General features: G+C 44.7%; 1 protein-coding gene across 3 annotated transcripts in view; it reads right to left on the reverse strand.

Moving 5' to 3' along the window:
* LOC147891919 (Lycopene beta/epsilon cyclase protein) overlaps positions 1 to 21,491 on the reverse strand; it is a 121,739-nt gene that overhangs the window by 7,478 nt on the left and 92,770 nt on the right. For 2 of the 3 annotated variants that reach the window (XM_087388222.1, XM_087388220.1), the window contains exons 13-16: positions 19,211 to 19,278; positions 18,963 to 19,076; positions 18,833 to 18,868; positions 18,549 to 18,635 (exon numbers count right to left, since the gene is read on the reverse strand). In XM_087388222.1, coding sequence (XP_087244348.1) covers positions 18,549 to 18,635; positions 18,833 to 18,868; positions 18,963 to 19,076; positions 19,211 to 19,278 — 305 coding nt within the window. The remainder of the gene's footprint in view (positions 1 to 18,548; positions 18,636 to 18,832; positions 18,869 to 18,962; positions 19,077 to 19,210; positions 19,279 to 21,491) is intronic. The other variant, XM_087388221.1, reaches the window with a different exon arrangement.

Here is a 21,491-nt window from a genome sequence, read left to right on the forward strand (position 1 = left end):
TGTGGATACGAGTCCAGCTGCCAGATGCCCAATCGATCTTCATTGTAGTATGCTACTTCCCTCTAGAAACATCATCATATGCTCATGAGGTCACTAGAGAGGGACACAGCTGTTAGAATTATTATCATATTCTAGGTAGTGGCCAATGTATTGTAATAAGTAGGTTAGGGGCACTTTTCCCTCTATGAGGTTTTTCCCCCTAACCATAGTCTAATCCCTAACTACAGTTAGTGGATAAGATAGGGTTTTGTCACTTAGACAAAACCCCTCATCTCTCTTTTCTACTCACTTCATTTTAGTCCACTATTCAGTAGACTTACGTTCAGCTCACTCTCTTGCTCACTCTTGCTCTCCTTTTGTTCACATTTGGTATCACAGCCTCACCAAGCTCCTAGCTCCCAACCTCCTGCTCATAGCTGGCACGTGCGACGCCAATGTCCATACAACCTGCAAGCTCGACGTACGGCCATCCGTACATTGTGCGTAGGTCTCGTCCGTACACTACTGCCTTGAGCTCCCATCCGAAGGTTGTCATCCATACAAGCATACGGATTTCGTACAGTCGGCCCGTACAGATCCTGTACCGTCGATTGTACCTGTCAATCTGCATCAATGCCGCCATCAATACATTGCTCGTCCGTACAACAGTACGGTCAACCGTACTGTCCCGTACACAATGTTGTTCCATACACCGTATTTCTCGTATCGGTTGTCGTACCTGCATCGATCATACTGTTCGTCCGTACTCCGTACACTCGTACTGTTTGCTCCGTACAAAGACTGTGTAATAGTCCGTACACAGTATGGACATCCGTACGGTTCTTGGAAACTGTGGCATACGTACAGTGGGCAGGCTTTCTTTGCAGGATCTTCTTTGCAGGTTTATTTGCAGTCAGCCATTGTTTGGCTTAGTTTTTGGGAGCACATTTGGGGCTTTGGCAGGCAAATTGCAAACTTGGGGCTTTCAGCCAATTTGTCCACTTTCACTTGCAATTTCACCCCAAAAATTGGGGCTTTTAGTTTGAACTGCAATTTTAGGCATTTTTGGGGGTTTCTGTTAATTTTCCCTCTTTTGGATGCAATTTCCTTGAAGAAATTGGGGCTTTTGGCATTCAGATGCAATTTGGCAGTTGAAAGACCATTTGGGAGGTTTGCAAGCAGTTTTGGACTCAATGTGAGTCAATTTGTAGACTTTTGCCATTTTTTGCACATTATCTTTGCAGATTTTTGGGCATTTGTAGAGCATTGTGGTGAATTACAAGCCTTTGATAGGCTGTGACAGTATTTGTCACTGTGGGTAGATTTTCTTTGGCCAACTTTGGTTTTGCAATTTACATCCCAGGAAGGGATTCTACTTGTTCAGTTTGCTGTGTTTTTTGAGTTTATCTGGCAAAAATGGCTCAAAACAACCCCAATGAGGTGTTTGGAGTCCTCACGCAGGAGGATAAGTTGGATGGCACCAACTACTCCTTGTAGAGTTTTATGGTTCGCAACATCTTGGTTGGCAGACATCTTTGGGATTATGTCAATGGAGATGAAGCAAGGCCAGATTCTATGGCTACAGCTGTCACTTCTACAACTGGAGGCAAGGGTAGACAACAAAATGCAGTAGAAGTAATTGGAGTTGCTGCTCCAGTGGCTCCCATAGCATTGGAGAAAAGATGGGATTCTAGGGATGCACAAGCTCTATCAGTGATTTCTCTTTCTATCAAGAGGTTCATTATTCCTCACATTCGGTCATGCAAGACCTCAAAGGCAGCTTGGGAGATATTAGAGAGTATGTTTGCAGCAAGAAATGATGCCAGAATTTCCTTCTTGAAGAGAGACCTTTCTCATACGCATATGGATGAGGGAGATTCCATGAATACTTACCTTACAAAGCTTCAAGATTTGAGGGAGCAGTTGCTGGATATTGATGAAATTATTCCCAATTCACAGATGATTACCACCACTCTGAATTCTCTTCCTGAGTCCTATCTTGGTTTCCACACCTCACTGAATTTGTCATTGAGGGGGGGCAGCAATCCTCTCTATTTTCACGAGTTGGTAGGACTTCTGTTGCAGGAAGAGCAGACACGAAGAAATATGGCAACACGGGCTGGTGAGCATGCCATGCTTTCTAAGTTTAAGCCCAAAGGAAAAGGGCAGCAAAAGCAACATGCCAATCAGCCCGCAAATCAGCATAAAGCTGATTCAGGACAGCCCTCTTATAAGGCTAAGGGTGATGCAGATAAGCCTAGAAAGAAGGGCATTTGTCACTACTGTAAGAAGCCAGGTCATTATATTGGTGAATGCAAGAAGCGCATAGCTAGAGAAAAGAAAAGGGATTCAGGTATGGCTGTGTCAGATGCATCAGCTCCTCATGCACATGATGGGGTAGATGTTACTGCCAACTTTGTAGAAGAGCACTATGCCTTTTTGTCTTGCATTTCAGATTCTTCAGTGGGTAGTTTAGATGCTACATCCACTATTAAGGATGATCCTTATGCTTTCTTGACTTGCAGTTATGATCCTTCAAAGGATGGATGCTCTCTCAGTGTCAATGAGACACTGAATACTTGGTATTTTGATAGTGGTGCTTCCAAGCACATCACTTCTAAGAAGAGCCTTTTTGCATCTCTGCATCCACCACCTACTAAAAAGAAGGTGACTTCTGCAAATAATTCTTCTTATTCAGTGTGTGGAGTGGGGGATATTATTCTCACATCCACTGATGGCACAGATTTCAGAATTTCAGATGTTCTCTATGTGCCAAGTATAAAGAAAAATTTGCTTTCAATGTCCTCTCTCAATAGAGGAGGATTTCAGGTTGTATTCGATGATGCTAAGTGTGTAGTCAGAGACAAAGAGAATGACTATGCTTTGATGTTGTCTAGCACTTTGTATCAGGGTCTTTTTCAGCTTAATATATATGAGAAAAGATCCGATCTTGCACTTTCCGTGAGCACTCCCACTGCTGCGATACAAAATGCGGAGTTATGGCATGCCAGGTATGGGAACATGAGCTATGGCAGCTTAATGACACTTCAGAAGCATGCTATGGTTTATGCATTGCCTCCTTTGGAGTCACCTCTTCCTCATGCATGTGAGGGTTGCATCCTTGGCAAGATGCATAGATTTCCTTTTAAGAAGGATGGTGCAGTGAGAGCTACACGTAAATTACAGCTCATTCACAGTGATGTCTGCGGTCCCATGAGGACACCTGCTTTTGGGGGTTATCTCTATTATGTTACATTCATAGAAGACTTCACCAACTACACTTGGGTCTATGGTCTTAAGACAAAATCAGAAGTGTTTATGCTTTTCAATCACTTTGTGGCTATGGTTGACAATGAAACACGACTCAAGATGCAGACACTTCGCACAGATAGAGGGGAGGAGTAAATGTCTCATGAGTTTGAGGCATTTTTGAAGGAGAAAGGCATCATGCATCAGCTTACAGTGAGGCTTACACCTCAGCAAAATGGTAAAGCTGAGCGCAAGAATTGCACTCTTATGGAGATGGATAGATGCATGCTTACCAGTAAAAAGTTGCCTCACAGGTTTTGGCTCGAAGGCCTCATTTGTGCAAACTATGTTTTGAATCGGGCTCCCACAAAGGCTTTGGAGACAATCACTCCCTATGAGGCATGGCATGGGAGAAAGCCTTTAGTGGATCACTTCAGAGTTTTTGGTTGTGTTGCATATGCCCACGTGCGTGTGGAGTTTCAACATAAGTTGTCAGATAAGGCACTTAAATGCATTTTTGTTGGGTACAGTGCACAAAGCAAAGGCTATCGTCTCTACAATCTTGCTTCTCGCAAGATTTTTGTGAGTAGAGATGTTATATTTTCAAAGAATTCAGCACATACACATGCTGAATTTACTATTCCAGCTTCTTCAGATGATGTTTTTGAGGGGATGCTTCCTATAGCATTTGGTACCCCACCCAAGACTCATGCTGAAAATCAGAATTTACAGCAACCTCCTCCTCATCCACATGCCCCGATTCAGCCACAGGCTGATTTTGTACCTCCGCAGGGTATGGATGAAGTTGTCAGGCAAGAGATTCAAGAGATACACTAAGCCAAAACAGTCCCAAATTGGTTGCTACAAACTCTCACGGAGAGTAGGCTTGAGGCCACATTGCCTGGCAGGACTCATAGTGTAGTAAGACACGCTGGGGGGGCTCCTTCAGTTGACATAGCTTATGTAGGTACTCTTCTTGATGAAGAAGAACCTGACTCTTTTGAAGAAGCAAAGGATAATGTGCATTGGATGCATGCCATGCACAATGAATTGCAGTCCATTGAAAAAAATCAGACTTGGAATGTTGTAGATTTGCCACCAGGTAAGCATGCCATTGGTACCAAGTGGGTTTTTAAAGTGAAAAGGAAGCCAGATGGGTCCATTGACAAGTACAAGGCAAGGCTGGTTGCCAAAGGCTATGCACAGAAGAAGGGCATAGATTATGAGGAGACTTTTGCTCCTACATTCCGCATGACCACCATACGGTCAGTTATTGCCATGGCTGCAAATTTTGTTAGGAATGTCCATCAATTGGACATAAAGACAGCTTTCCTTAATGGGGACTTGCAAGAAGAGGTTTATGTCAAACAACCTCTTGGATTTAAACTTTCTGGCAATGCACTTCAGGTTTACAAGCTAAACAAAGCTTTATATGGGCTGTATGCAGTATCTCATATGCACAGCCCAAAGACAACACATTGGCAAGCTGTAAAATGCATCTTCCGTTGCAAGGAACAAAGTCTTATGGCTTGATGTTTCCCAGGGGGGGTGACTTGCAGATGCATGCTTACAGTGATTCAGATTGGGCTAGAGACTATGATACCAGGCAGTCCACTAGTGATAATTGTTTCTTTTTTGGCAAAGCTTGCATTTCTTGGCTGAGCAAGAAGCAATCTACAGTGGCTATTTCCTCATGTGAATTTGGGTACAAGGCAGCTTTCACAGCGACAATTGAATGTGTTTGGCTGTGACCTTTGTTCGCTGATCTTCGTCTCTTATTGCAAGGTCCTTCTCCAATTCTCATTGATAGTCAGAGTGCTATAGCAGTGGCAAAGAATCATGTGTTTCTTTTTACTACAACCCAATCCGTACAGGCCCGAGATGGGAAGATGCCTCGAAACCCTTGGTTTGACGATGAGCACAAATGCCGAAGAGGCACGAGCCCACCTCACAAGAGAGCGAGCCCTAGGTCAGTTGACACCATCTTAGGCTCATTGGATCTTTCGACGGCTGACACGCCGTAAGAGACGGGCCTTCCTCACACACAGGATGGATGAGATCATAAGATCATTGCGAGGAGGGGACACTGGCCACTGGATGGGAACTTCTTCCGGAAGGGAAGCCACCCATTCCCATCACTACAAGAGAGTGGCACAATTCTGCATGCTCCTTATATGATGTCCCAATGCAGACACCACCGAACATGTCCTCTATGCCCAGGCCCACTACCTGGCACTTATTCACCACGGGTTGCGCTTCGCCGGTTACACAACCGGAAAGCACACGACCATGAAGGCCTACGGACTGAGCATTTCGCGCATGGGTAAGAGGTCTTAGCCCCGGTTCTTGCATAGATGTCCTGGAGTACCCCACCATTATTGTACCGATACTGGGAAGACCGCACCCTCATGATTGGCCACACACTAGCCAAGATTTTTGGATCGGTACTAGAGAGGGAGATCAGCAGTCATACAGAGGCACAAGGACAGTGCGCACTAGGGCAGGCAGGACTCAGGAGGTAGCACTCTACACTAGATCACATCTTCATTCTGATTGCTATCATTGAGGAGGCAAGGTTCAGACACCAGAAAGTCTACACATGCTTCATAGACTTTCGGAAGACCTTTGACATAGTCCCATGATCTCGCATGATCAGGAGACTACATGAGATGCAGATTCCAGAGACCCTGATCTGGGGGGTGATGAGCCTATATGAGTGAGTCAGAGGCAGAGTTTGTGCCCCAGATGGTCTATCGGATTGGGTCGAGAGCTCGATTGGGGTGAAGCAGGGCTGCCCCCCCTCACCAACTCTCTTCAGATTTACATCGATGAGATCACATCCTTCATAGACCGCCTGAGGTGAGGAATCACTACTGGCCAATCTCATGATACAGATACTGCTATATGCTAATGACATAGTTTTTATATCATCCTCAACGCAAGGGCTACAAAGACAAGAGAGAGACCTGACAGTCAACCTTGGGAAGACCAAGGTTATGGTATTCAACACCTCATGCGCAGCCGACTCAGCTTCACTTATCTTGGTGAGCCTACACGTATTCGGAGTGCTTTGGCTTGGCTAGAGCAACAGTGCTTCCAGGCACACTTCCAGGATCCACCGACGAAAGATTGGCTTTTCGATACGCTAGTGCGGCCGACTGGCATGTATACAGTGCCCTTCTGGGGATGTGATCTCCCAAATGCAGAGTGGAGTTGAGCGGCTACAGGTGATTATGGGATCTGGGATGATTCGGTGTAAGCCCTCAGTCCCACATGAGATAGTATAGGTAGAGTTCACCATGACACCTCTCCAGGTTGATGCCATCTTTTAGACAATGACTTTCATCCACAAATTTTGGGACTTACCTCACTGGAGATTTCCGAGGCTGGCCCTGGAGTCATCCAGACGACTAGCAGAGGGTGGGGCATACACATGCTATGCATGTATATCCACCTGGCTTGCCAGGCACGGTATCCAGACAGACAGATTTCCTCCCTTTCAGTACAGCATGGACGCGCCTCCTGAGTCGATTCCACGAGATGAGATTAAACGTATCATATGGTTAGAGAGAGAGAGAGAGAGAGAGAGAGAGAGAGAGAGAGAGAAAGAAAGAGAGTTTATTAAAGTCTTCGGAAGACCGATGGGTCTATGAGACTATGAGAAACCTGGTACAAACGAGATGTGGTAGTGGAGCTACTAAACGACCATCCACGCCCATGCAAAATGCAAAAAATGCAGAATGGCAGTACTAAGTCCTAAGTAAAACATAGTCATGTCGATGGTCAACTATATATCAATCTCAGCATCATCATCAACATCATCATCAACAGCAGCAGCAGGACATCAGGGTGGATTAGGCAATGGGGGCATGAAATCGGCAATAAAGTGTAGTCAGTCACTCAAAGGTGCAGTCCTGGCAAGACTCCTGGTCGTAGCTCTATGTCTAGCCAGGGCTACTGTGACCCCCGTCGGTCGGGCTCTGACTCTAAATAGGAAGAGGATGTCCCCAAGTGTGATCTGTGTGTCAACCTTTTGTCTGAGCTGCTAGGTCACACAAGCTCCATGTCACGGTCATGTCAAGGCCTCATCTTGTGGGGGTCCATGTGATCTGGATGAAAGAACTCCGTGATAGAGCCCTGAGAGGAATCAGCTTACACAGAGAGAGAGAGAGAGAGAGAGAGAGAGAATGCAAGCTACACTGAGGGAGAGGATGAATAGAAAATATAGCTAGAATATGGAATGGTGGTGTGCAAAATATTTTCCAGCAATGGCTTCATATATTATATGGAGGGAGAGGTTTAGGGTGTGTGTGTGTGTGTGAGAGAGAGAGAGAGAGAAAGAAAGAAAGAAAGAAATTTTAGTAAAGTCTTCGGAAGACCAATGGGTCTATGAAACTATGAAAATCCTAGTACAAACGAGCTGTGGTGGTGGAGCTATAAAACGAGCATCCACACCAATGCAAATTGCAAAAAATACAGAATGGTAGTACTAAGTACTAAGTACAACATAGTCATGTCAGTGGTCGACTATATATCAATCTCATCATCATCATCATCATCATCATCATCATCAGGACATCAGGATGGATGAGGCAATGGAGGCATGAAATAGGCGATACAGTGCTATCGGCCACTCACGAGTGCGGCCCTAGCACGTCTCTTGGTCATAGCTCTGTGCCTAACAAGGGCTACAATAACCCCTGTCGGTTGGGCTTCCACTCTAAACAAGGAGGGAATATCCCCAAGTGTAATCCGCATGTCAACCCTCTGTCCATAGTCACAACAAAACATGTTTCTTTGGGAAAGAAACGTTTCAAAACGTGTCTATCCCAAAGAAAAGTGGCCAAGGGTAGTATTACTCGAAATTCTACATGTTAGGCATCATTTGAACATGCCATGTATATGCGGGTCATATTTTAGACATTTTTTGCACTAAAAGTACAATCAAACATTTCAAAACTTCTTTTTTTTTGGAAATGTTTCACGTTTCTACGTTTTGAAACGTTTCTGGTGACTATGCCTCTGTCTGAGCTGTCGAGGCACTGGCTCTTAGTCCCGGTCATGTCGAGGTCTCGTCTCGTGGGGTTCCATGTGATCTGGCTAAAAAAACTCCATGATAGAGCTCTGATACGGATCAGCCAAGGAAGAAGTTTGCTCCTGTCTCCGTGCTCGAAGTATCCTCACGCGGTGTCTGAGTACCTCATGAATGAAGCCTGCCAAACACCTTTAGTCTGGGTAGAAGAGGAATCGGGCCAAAACCCCATAGCTATCTCTGAAGAGGCAGTAGAAACGCCCTCGGATCTCATAGTAAACAAGACACCTGAAGATGAAGTGCTCCTCTGTCTCAACCTCCTGCATGTCACATAATGTGCATTTGCGCCTCTGCCTGGGTAGGCACTCTGCTCTGCCACTCTCGATAAGAAGTCTATGTGAAGAGACCCAAAACTGCCCGAGAGAGATCCTCAGTGAGTGGGGTAAGCAGATCTGTGTGTATCCTGGTGGGTCAATGAAACCCTCCTCTATGATATGTAAGCAATGATCTCTATAGAAGCTAAGCTTCACTAGGAGTTCACTCACTCTCAACTAGGTCCGGAATGTGTGTAGCTGTACGAGATCCTCACGAATAACCTGGTTCACCTCGTGTGATAGGAGGGGAGAAAACGAAGCGTCCATGCTGTACTGGAAGGGAGGGAGTCTATCCATGTGGAGTCCCCGTCGCTCAAACCATCTCTCTGTGTGTGCATACCAACATCTCTAGTCCCCTCCTGCTGAAAGTGCCATAGAAGAGGATAGTGCTGGCCATGGTAGCCTGCTACGCCCAAAAGTGTAATCCCCATACCCCCTGACTCCGTACAAATAAGTGATGACCTGAAATGCAGCATCTAGTTGTGATGGGGATGACCCAAACTCAACCTGAATGATCTGGTGAGGAACAGATAGCTTACCGCGAATCATCCGTGATAACATGAGAATCTGTAGCCACTCCACACGAGCCCACTCTATATCCGACAAGTCTGGCCCCCAACAGAGGCTGCTATACATCCCCGCTGGGCGGACCAAGAAGTCAAAAAGCAATCCCTTGGTCCGTGGATCCTGAAAGTGCAAGCGGAAGCACTACCTCTCTAGTCTGGCCAATGAAGCATATCCTCTACCTAAGCGTACCTGCATCGCAGGTCTCATAGCGAAGATTGGTCCGGAGAAGACCACCCCAAGATACGTGTATGATGAAACTATCTCAACAGGTGACCCATCAAATGTGAACTGCTCCTGGCGCATGGCGGCTAGAGATGTATTGAAGATCATAACCTTGGTTTTACCTAGGTTGACCTTCAAATCATGAGACTCACAAAAAAAGGACTCTAGTGCGTCAAGGTGTCTCTAGAGCCCCTCTGCTGAGGAGGACAAAAGAACCACGTCATCTGCATAAAGCAATATCCGGATTGGCATGCCCGCAAGAGAGCAATCAAACCCCCCGTGTCTGCATCACTGTCTCAAGCTCGTCAATGTAGAGACCAAACAGGGTAGGTGATAATGGACACCCTTGTTTGACCCCAATAGTGCTCATGATCTCATCTATCCACCCAGATCCTGCCCAGACTCTACTTGAAACTCTATCGTAAAGTGCCATGGCAGCCCAGATGATCTCCTAGTCATAACCCAAATCCTATCGGCGGCGTATGAAACAGGCTCGCGGAACCATGTCAAATGCATTGCGAAAATCCACAAAGCAACAATAAACCCTCTGCTTCTGTGCCCTCGCCTCCTCGATGATGTATCTGAGCGTGAGAATGTGGTCCATGGTTCCATGATCACGCCGGAATCCAACATATCCTGCTGCTCTAAGTCCTCGGCACTCCGCAACTCTGCTGACCTCGGAATCAAGCACTGTCCAATCATAATGGTCATGTAATTCTCCGGGCTCATGAGATCTCCTGCCTTCTGAATGGATGAGATAGTGTTAATGGTCCAAGTGCTTGGAAACCCCAAACAAACAGCTTCCTTAAAGAGCTTTGCTAAGATCAGCACTAGGAGGTTAATCCCATATGCAATGAACTCAATGCATAGTCCCTCATGATCCTTCGCTTGACCATTATGAAGTTTCATTGCGGCATCCTTTACCTCCCCCCTTAGTGAAGAGGGTGTAAGATGTGGTACGTGGCATATGTGAGAGGTTAGGGACGGGCTGATTTGGAATGTCATAAAGTGTGCATGCATAATTGTACCAAACCTGAGTGTCGGTGAGTGGTGAGGGGGACCGTCCCTCTAAAAAATCTCCGCCAAAGTTTCTTAGAGCTGTTACTAACAAAATATTCAGTAGTTCCTCCTCATTCCGACGAACGAAATCTAGTTTCTTTCTACGTACTAGTCGACGATACTTACGTAGAGTCTCTAGTTCACTCGGAAGATTGTTTTTGGTTTCGAATCTAAGCTGACGGCCTAAAGCCTTACACTCATCATTGTACCAGCTATTATAGGATATGGTCCCAAGAGGTGGTGGGCCGGTGGAGCAGGTGGTGTGAGGGAAACCGTGAAGGGAAGCCTCGTGTAGTGAGTGGGTGACCAGGACAACACAGTCCTCTAATAGGGGTATGAAGTCAATATAAGCGAGCAATATGTGCAGATGGTCAGAGTAAGTAGGTGAGTGGTCGCAATCGAAGCATATATCATAATAGGTGGAGTAAGAACTCAGTGGAATGGAGGGTGCTGTGCGACGGGGAGTAGAAATGCTAAAGAAAAGGTAGGTATGATCAACCCCGGGAAAGAGAGGTGCTACAGTAAATCAGTGATGCAAGATGTAAAGGCATGGGATCCCATTATATAATCAACAATGCTAGAGCCTCCCCCATGTGGAAAACATGTGAAACCACCTGAGGCAGGCATCTGTCAAGACCATTATAAATAATGAGATCGTGCATCCCGCCGAGGTCTAAAAGGGCCTGCTCGTAAGATGTGACCAGACCTCGTCTGTCATCCGAAACCCGTAGCATACCTGCATCCTCAAGGTCAATGTCTAGCAGAAGAATGGAATCATCCCTGAAGTCAAGGAGTGGACCTGACGAGCGCCTGTCCTCGCGTTGAAGTCCCCAACTAGGAGGACTTCTCCGCAGCTAGAAAAGTCAACAATGGACTGATAAAGAGCTGCAAATGGAGATGTCTTATCCTCATCTCGAGTATCTCTAGAAAAGTGGGAGGTCTCAGGAGGGAAGTACAAAAAACAGATCCCGGGTGTCCAAGTGTCGGATCCGGATCCAAAGAAACCTAGAATGTGCATCTCTCAGCTCTACTGAAATGGTCCCCAACAGTGTGGATCTGTAGAGGACTGCTACTCCACTTGACCCTTGCACTCCCCCTGTATCCCTTGTCTCATCTTTGTAGGCAAACTCCCATGTGTACCCGCTGACTACTAGTAGTGCTTGCACGCTCTGGACTCTGATGTGTCTCTGTGTAAAAGACTATGTCGTGGCCTGTGTGGGATTCCGATAAGTTCCTTGGTTCTGACCATAAGGTGCCATTACAGTTCCAAATGGTGCAAGATAGGGTCTGGGATATCTGAGTCTCATAGACCCCGCTTCCCTATGTAGGGGAGGGGATTGGTGTCCGACGGGAGCCTGTAAGAAGTCGTCCCTCTCGTACCACTGCCCACTTCCCCTCCTTCCGAACCTCATCCTGTTGCTGCAACAAGGTGCACCTCTCCTCAACCTGTAGGGGGGTGAGGTCCTCATCCATGGGGATCGCTAGCTGATCTCGTAGGATTGACCTGCACCATAAAGCTGAAAGTCATGCCTGAGCGTCATGAAACCGTATGATCAAGGGATGCTCTCAGTTGGGGTCTCTCCCCACCCGCCATGCCTTCTCGATCCTGTGCTCATCAGCCACACCTAGAGTAGTGGCCACGAAGGCCATCGCATCTGTCATCGGTGTAGCCTCAGTGCACGGGATCCCACGGACTCCGATGTTGAGAGCCTTGCTGGCTCTCTCATGCTACTCCATGAGGGTAGCCAAAACGGGTTCCCATTTGGCCACGTCAACCCATCTGGAAGTCTCCTCAATTACAGATTGCATGCTCGCAATCTGTGCCTCAACAACCAAGGTGCGCCCTGGGACTGTGTGTATGGCTGTGACCTCCTGCCGGAGCTGCGAGATATCCTGTCTGAGTCCCTGAATGAGACCAGCCTGCTCCCAAAATGGCACAAGTTTGTTCCTATATGACGCGGCTCTGCTCCTGGTTGAAGCAAACCTGCTCCTTTGCAAAGTGTTTCAGCTCCATCTCACGCTCACGGATACAGTGTACCTCCATGGGTGGTGGGCTTTGTGCTGTTTGAAGCTTCAGGAGGCTGAGGAAAAAAAAGTGAGTGTCAAGTGAGTAGTCATTCCCAAAGCACATGAGTTGGAGTCAAATCATTGTCATTGACAAGAACAAAGATGCTTCAAAGAATTCTTCCACACTGATCCAACAAAGAAAGCATGAAATCCAGACCGCTGAGCTTGCAGTTTTTGTAATTTGCATGAATGCAAGCATTGTTGGTGCAATTCTATAGAGGATGGAATAGAAAGCCTGCTACACATGTAGACAAACAGCCACAAGATGAAGGTTGCTAGAGAATCAAGGTTGTGACAAATTTTTTGCAAACCAGACCAAGACAATTTACCTGCCAAGCCAAAGAACTCAATCACAATCATGTGAATCACAATGACAAAGATTCCATCAAAGCATGATATCTGGACACTAACTAGACGTATCAGATATGTTGATTATATTGTCCATAGCGTGGAACGGAAATTAGCAAAGAGCATTGGCAGACTCCTTTAGAGAAGAGCATGGGAGACTCCTTGGGTTTTTGTGACCAAATATACAACCGTGAGACGGCAGCATAATGATGATAAAGGAGCATGATACAGTCACAAGAACTTCAATTGGTTCAGCGTCCCAATCCCATTGCCTTGTACACAGCTGACAAGAAGCTTGAACGTGGTACCAAACTCCAATTTTTTTGGTTCTCAATGTGACTATGAAGCAGCTTGCTCAACTGAGATAGAAAGTTATCAGCAAGAGGCATTGGTAAGGCAAGACAAAGAGTTGAAATGTAACAACTACAAGGAACAACAAATAGAAGGACAAGGATATGAGCGGGAGAGACACGAGAGTTGATGAGGTTATGGATAAGATGGCAACACGGATACAAAAAGAAGATAAGGCAAAATCTACCTAACATGGGGGTCAAACCTAGACAACTAACCTATTACTGGATTTGGTAACGAGCAAGGGGATGGGGGACAATGCCTCCCCAACAAGATTGCCAAAAATGTCTAAGTTTAGATCCTACCTACCAAGCATGAAGAATATGGAAGAAGACTCGAGAAAAGGAAGACTCAAATTGCGATGTTTATTCCAAAATGGACGTTCCCTCTAAATTCAATGTTTGGCCACCCCTCAAGGCCTCTCCACGACCCATCATGTGTGGGATAACTCCTATGCTGCCACTTCCAAGCCTTCAGTGCAGCAGTAGACAGGCTTCCTCGAAGCAAACGTGCCTCAGCCTCTATAGGGATCTAGTGAGGATTCATCTCCTCTAGGTAGTCTAGTTTACAGTTGTATTCAGCCCTTTGGGCATTCATATATTTCAGTTATATTATCTCCCTCTGATTCTCTCACTCACATCCATAGCATCACTTTGGGTATTAAGTGCATCATATTGCAATTTGCAGTAGTGAGCAAGAAAGAGAGGATAGTCTATCTCCTGCTACAGCATGTGTGAGTGGATCTTTCTAGTTCTTACATAAACGAGCCCATAAGCTCCATGGAGAAGTTGCTACTAGAGAACCACTTTTCTAGCCAGCACCAAGCAAGGTCAAAATATACAAATAATCAACCCCTCAAATCGGTTATTTCATATCCCTCCAAAGAACAAGCATCTAACAAAATGGAATCCACTACTTTCAATTGGGAGAGTCAAAATTGTAACCTCACTAATGCAACCATCTAAATTGCACAAGCTAGGTTGAAAGCAAACACATTGGTCGAAATGATAAATCATAGCAAAACATCATGAAGAAGATGGCTTGAGCATGAGGGATCCAAGGGCATCCATGTTGAGGGTTATTTAACTGCAAAAACCTTAGAGGGGGCGAATCGACAAGATAAAATGGGTAGGGAGCTATTTGTAAACTTTTACCACATATCATGGCTTGTTTATCTTCTTAAGAATTCTTGGTCACAGTCAAATTCCACATCTCACCATCTCTTCTCTTGCTCCAACTTGAGAGTCTTGCGTGCATGGTACTTCTTGCTGGTTTGTTTCTTGTTTCATTCGCAATCGTCACACATGCATGACTTTTCCTCTACTCTTAGTAGTTGGTATCAAAGAAATGGCTAGCTTCTTGGAAGAAAATTGCATTTTGGCTTGCCCAACTTGTGGAAGATATCTTGTCTCATAGGTACAAGTATAATCATGGTTGAAATAATCATGGTGAGAAGAATAATCATGGTTGAAAGATACCATCATGCTTGACTCTGACCTTGATAGAAAGGGGTAGACTTGCAATTTCTAAAAGAACCAATCACTTAGCTCACCGCATTATTTCACCGTAAAGTACAAGATTGCTGTCAAACAGCAATTCGAACGAGTATTGGCCCAATTCGAGTCAATCAAGCTGTCTCAAACTAGCACAACTTCAACTAATGAGCTAGGAGCTTGGGAAGTGCCGCCATGCCTTCATTTAGCAGCTATTTCAGCTAAGAGCCTATGCATATACCTAGATGAATCCAGGAACATTCCCAAACTCATCCTCTTAAAACACAACATAGTGCAGTTTCAATCTCATGATAATCACTCATAAGATTGAAAACCATAAACTCCATCATGCATAGCAGGGACTAGCTACTATGACATCCCCATTGACGTCATCAGTGCCCAACAGTGGGTGTAGACCATAGTATAAAAATATGCTCTCACACATACAAATCCACACACTCACACATACTTGAGCATCCATTTATACAAAGTCTTCCTACTAAGTTTCTATCGGCACTCCGGAGGTGAAGCGCAGACTCAACCCTGACGAAGGCTAGCACTGAAGGAGAAGGCTAATCAAAAAGTAGTCCAAAATCTCTTCATTCAAGCTACAACTGCTTGTGAAGTCTAAACGATCTCATTTTAGTCTCTCACAAACGAGCTAATAGCCTATGCATAGGTTGATCTCGACTCTTTCTTGTCTAAGTGTTGAGGATCCACATCATCAACAACATCTATGCATTTCCACTAGAAAAGGGCAAGAGAACATGTACTGAAAGACCCTAGTATTCAAATGACTCATTCAATGTGCTTCAACAATTTATGACAATGACATTGACTCCTCTTGTGGCCTTGTTACAAAATATGTGTAGACATTCTTGGACTTCCCTCCAAACGAGCCACCACTCATAACTCTTTGGTAAACTCCCTTTAATCCAAAGGAGAAAATCATGTTTCCCTACAACAAAAAGAGATATACCCAGACTATAGCCAAGCCTTTTCAAGAAGAAATATTTAGCACGATTAGTGTTTGTCATACATTCAAATGAGTTCAAGCATAAGTTGAAGCCTGACTTAATTATAGCATTGAAAGAGCACCCACCAAGTTAAGCTAGAATGGGATTGAACCAAGTGCTCTACAAGCTCCCTCAATTGAGTGCTCTTATAGATAGTAGCCATATCTTTTATCTGATCCTTCAACATCAACATGTTCAAATCTCCTCCATTTTAGAGCAGCAGGGTTGTTTTTATTTGGATCGACATCATATTGCCTCTTCTTTAGACTACAATCCATACATGTGCCACAAATGTATTCAATATGGTGCTACTCAGAGTCTCCCTTTGGATAGACTATTGGCTCTCACACAGACCTTAGGCTACCATCTAAAGATAAAGTCATAATAATAATAAGACCCTTAAGTGCCCTATATGGTGTAAATATGATTAAGTGTGTTCTAGAGAGGGTAATCCTGCATACATGATACTGACAAGGGAGCTCGTTCCAAAATTTTAGAAATATATTTAAGATGTGATGAAAAAAAAGATCTCCACGTCCCTGTATTGAACCACATGTTCTTCAAATGCACCCATCAACATGTTGCTGCATATCCCTTGAGGCTTTGGAGTCTAGAGTATAGACGAGACTCAGAATGTTAAAACCTTGATAGTTTTGTATCTTGGTCTTGGGAGTTTCTTTTGCATCTGTGTTTCAAAGCCTCCATTTTTATAAAGCTCCTTTATTATTGACCCTTTATTAGTATAATGCCACTATATTAGGTAACATAGCCCAATGCTTAATATATTTTGATTTCTTGATGATGAATCTAATACAAATGTGTACAACCTAACACTATGGATATATAATTTTTGCCAAGCAATTCTAGATACTGGGGATTTCACTCCTATCCTGCTGACTATGCCCCTTTGTTTTTGTGGGTTATATTTACTGCATACTGGACCATCTGCCATGATAGAAATCATCGCATGTCCTCTTGTGCCCCTTTAGATACATATGCATTTTCAGGCATTCTCTGCAAACATCCCTATATGATGCTTATCATATAGATGCCATTTCTTTGCATCGTTTAGAAGTGTTTTCCCACTACTTCTAGCTACCTCACTTAGTGGTGGCGATTATGCATTAATTAATTAAATCAGTGGTTTGTAGGTACACACACTTTCTTTTTTTTGTGAATAGACAATCATCATCTAAAGGTGGACAAAGCCAAAAACACCCTTCATAACCGGCATACTACTACATCCCCTTCAAATGCAAATGCTTGACTCAGAAGAGGAGTTCCCTGGGAACTCTTAGTTGGACAGGGATGAAGTTCCCCTGAGACTTTATCGAAATGGAGACTGGAGCCTCAAATAATCCAAGAAAGAGGTGGAGATAATGCATGAGCCCCCTACCACATTGTGTTCTCCCTTCCCATGACTAGGAGCACCTCCTCTTACAAAGAACACGATGATCAAAATCCTCCACGGCTGAAATACTAATTGCCCAAAAAATCACTATCTTAGCCAAAAGTCCTTATAAATTGCTCAACATCTAATGGATTTAAAAGTCCTTGGTACCAAAAAATGAAGAAAAGAATGGGAGGTGCCCGAGGGTTTGTGTTGCTTACACCATGGTAGGATGAATTTCCAGCAAACAAGACAAAATTGAAAAAAACTCCCAAATTTCCTAGCTTGACTGAGAGGAAAAAGGACTCCGACCAACCCAAGAAGAGGTGAAATTTTAAAAAAGGTAAGCAAAGAAAAGGCTGAGAAACAGGGAGAAAGAGGCTGGAAAGGAAAGTAGGACCATAAGACATCAGATCCGGAAGGATAATATAAGAAGAACGAACTCATTTCCTAACTCCAACCCTTTTAAACCATTTCATTGTGTTGTAAGGCGAGGGGGGGGGGGGGGGCAGGATATGTGCATACATGCTCTTCATCAAACCCTGACGAGCAAGAGCATGTGTGCTTAGAGATGAACACTTCAATAACATCAATGAAGAGGCAAGGGGTATGTGGTGTAGTATAACACCTACACTTCAAAGGTTTGAGACTATCAACTGCTGAACATACACCTGAGTGCTGCACAAGCTGAGACATCTCAAAGGCTTGTACAAAGTCGTGGACGTTTGCCTTGCATAAGTCGTTGTGGTGAATATTCCTAAGGAGGAACTTACCTAGCAATCTTGTAGATGCACTGTTTATACAACGCATCTCTTTCAATGTGTTAAAAAGGATATTATTTTTTTATCTCTTTTGTGATTTTATAAATGTAATACGTTTCAAAAGATTGCAATAGGACATAAAATGGAAATGCTGGCAGTGCTCCCTTTTCTGCTCAACCTTACTACTCCTTTGCTCCTGCACTTATGCAAGGCAACTATTTTCAATTTGGGTGGGAGGAGCAGTGGATAATTATTTTAGGACACCTACCAATCTCTTCTGCAAGAAAGAATTACCCAACGCACACTTAGTGTAGAAGACAAAGTTGTTAATAAGGACTCATTTTTGCAGTGCCTCATCCACTCTCATTCCCGCAACATCCTTTTTCATACATTGAGAGAGAGTGTCATGTAAACAAGGCATCTACACGATTGTTAGATACAATTCTCTTGCAGGGGTATATGCACAACAACAAATAATCAATATCTTATGCACAAAAAGAATTAGCCAAGGCACACTCAGCATAAGAGACAAAGTTGTCAGAGAGTTTAATGAGGACTGGATTTCAGCTCTATTTCTTAACATAAAATAGTGTGATTTCAACTATCTAGCCTTATCATGAGGCTCCACAGGATTGGATACCTGTTTAAAGATTGAAGGCAATATATCGGGCCTGCTCAGCAAAACAGTTCCCAGAGTCTTTGCCAAAGGTCCAAACTGTATGACATCCTGGAAACAAGAGAAAAGAAAAATGAAACCTTTTGGTAATGCTCACATGGCTGTGCTGTAGACGTATTCTTCTTGTTCTCCCCTCAGGCAAGGGAGGTAGGAGATTGGAAAGAGGGGGCCCAGGGATTGAGAGGGAGGGGGGGAAGGCAAAACAGTAGTAAACAAATTGCCATGTTTCAATGGAAACAGTTACCAACCTGCAAGAATGGTCGCAAAACTGGATCTCCAAGTTTCTGATAAGCATGAAGCAAATTTAGCACGACAGTGCTTCTAAGCTAAAATTTTGCAGAAAACCAGGAACATCATGAATCGGGTTGTGTGTCCCACCTGCATACATTGGAAGTTGGTTGCAAGAAGTGTATTGATGAAATCAGCATCCACATTTGAATCAATTTGGACAGACATGGCCTTCTGGAAGAGCCACGACCCACTTAGATTTGGCTGCAGTAAATTAAAGTTGATCAGAGAATGTTTAGAATCCAGCCCATGTCTGAACAAACAGCATGTCAGCATTCAAGACTTGGAAGTATGCACATATTTGCAACATTAAGCCAAACTAGATCCAGAAAGGATACCATATAAGGGTTGAGAAGGGCCAGACTGTCCTTCTCCAGAAGATCTGCTTCCAATGACTCTGATATCCCTGTGCATATACAACAATTGCCAACTGCATGTAAAGAGGATGGATAATATCTGATAGGATAAGAGAGAAGAAATCTGACAACTTGGCTCAAGAGTCCTGACATAATTGAACGTAAAGCATGGTTAAGCCTGAGCAAAGACAAATTAATATTCCTTTTTGGGATGCAAATAAGAGCCTGGGGGATCCTAGGAGAACCTCATCGAGAGATGTATGTTGAATAGAATGTGAAAACTTCATTCTAGAGCTATACAAGATGATGAAGGTGGAAAGCTCCACTCTCTCTTTGGCATAACTTTTTTATTAACTATCTACTTCCAGAGTTCTCTTCCAACTCATTTTCAGCTCTCAATTCTCTCTCTCTTTGGCAAGCAATTCAATAGCCTTTGGCCAATCTCCTACTTGACTTCGAGGTAGAATATGACAGAAGAGGCTGGGCACATGGTCTTTTCAGAATCTTGGCCCATGTAGGAGGTTGAGTAGTCAGAGAAGCACTTTGCATTCAAATGCCCTGTGTACTACAAGATACGTGGATGGCACCACTGCTTAGAGATAGACTCCTATAGATGCAGAAACGAGACTGGGAGGACCTATCGGAGGATGACTGCAAACTTCTTCCACCTAAGAGATGTGAAGGAGACATGATGCAATTGAAAGAATGATGACTCACCCTCCCATTGACCCACACGTGAGGACTGTAGCTACCTCCTCTTTACTCTTCAACTTGGGAGGACAGACAACTAGAGTGACAATGTGTGACAGGCTACCTCTCATAGACCCTAGAGGAGGAGAAAGAAAGAAAGAAAAGAAAGTTTATTAAAGACTTTGGAAGACCGATGGATCTATGAGACTATGAAAAACCTAGTACAAACGAGCTGTGGTGGTGGAGCTACTAAACGAGCATCCACACCAATGCAAATGCAAAAAATGCAGAGTGTCAGTACTAAATCCTAAGTACAACATAGTCATGTCGGTAGTCGACCATCTCATCATCATCACCATCAGGACATCAGGGTGGATGAGGCAATGGGGGCATGAAATCGGCGATAGAGTGTTGTCAGCCACTCAAAGGTGCAGCCCTGGCATGTCTCCTAGTCATCACTTTGCGGCTAACCAGGGCTATTGTGACCCCCGTCGAGCGGGACCCGACTCTAAGCAGGGAGGGGATGTCCCCAAGTGTGATCTATGTGTCAACCCTCTGTCTGAGCTGTCGGGTCATAGGCTCCAGGTCATGGTCATGTCGATGCCTCGTCCCGTGGGTGTCCATGTGATCTGGCTGGAAAACTCCATGATAGAGCTCTGAGAGGGATCAGCCAAGGAAAAAGGGTGCTCCTATCTCCGTGCTCGAACTATTCTCTCGCGGTGTCTAAGTGCCTCATGAACGAAACCTACCAAGCATCGCTGGTCTAGGTAGGAGATGAATCGGGCCAAAATCCCATAGCTGTCTCTGAAGAGGCAGTAGAAATGTCCGTGGATCTCATAGTAAACAAGACACCTGAAGATGAAGTGCTCGTCTAACTCAACCTCCAGCGTGTCACACAAAGTGCATATGCGCCTCTCCCTGGGTAGTCACTCTACTCTGCCGCTCTCGATACGAAGTCTATGTGAAGAGACCCAGAACTGCCCAAGAGAGATCCTCAGTGAGTGGGGTAAGTAAATCTACATGTACCCTGGTGGGTCAATGAAACCCTCTGCTGTGATATGTAAGAAGTGATCTCTGTAGAAGCCCAACTTCACTGGAAGATCACTCGGGCCTAGCCAGGTCCAGAATGTGTGTAGCTGTAATAGATCCTCATGGATAACCTGGTTGACCTCGTGTGATAGGCAAGGAGAAAACATAGCATCCATGCTGTACTGGAAGGGAGGTAGTATGTCCATGTGGAGCCCCAGTCCCTCAAACCATCTCTTTGTGCGTGCATACCAACACCTCTGGTCCCCTCCTGCTGCAAGTGCCATAAAAGAGGACAGTGCTAGCCATGGTAGCCTGCTACGCCCAGAGGTGTAATCCCCATACTCCCTGACTCGGTACAGATACATGATGACCTAAAATGCAGCATCTAGCTGTAATGGAGGTGACCCAAACTCACCCCAAATGATCTGGTGAGGAACGGATGGCATACCACGGATCATCCGTGATAACATGAGAACATGTAGCCGCTCCACCCTGGCCTACTCTGTATCTGACAAGTCTGACCCCCAGCATGGACTGCCATACA

Source organism: Dipteris shenzhenensis, chromosome 17, assembly GCF_047967505.1.
Source record: "Dipteris shenzhenensis isolate YYH24624 ecotype China chromosome 17, Dip_SZ_1.0, whole genome shotgun sequence".
In the NCBI taxonomy this organism is placed as follows: Eukaryota; Viridiplantae; Streptophyta; class Polypodiopsida; order Gleicheniales; family Dipteridaceae; genus Dipteris; species Dipteris shenzhenensis.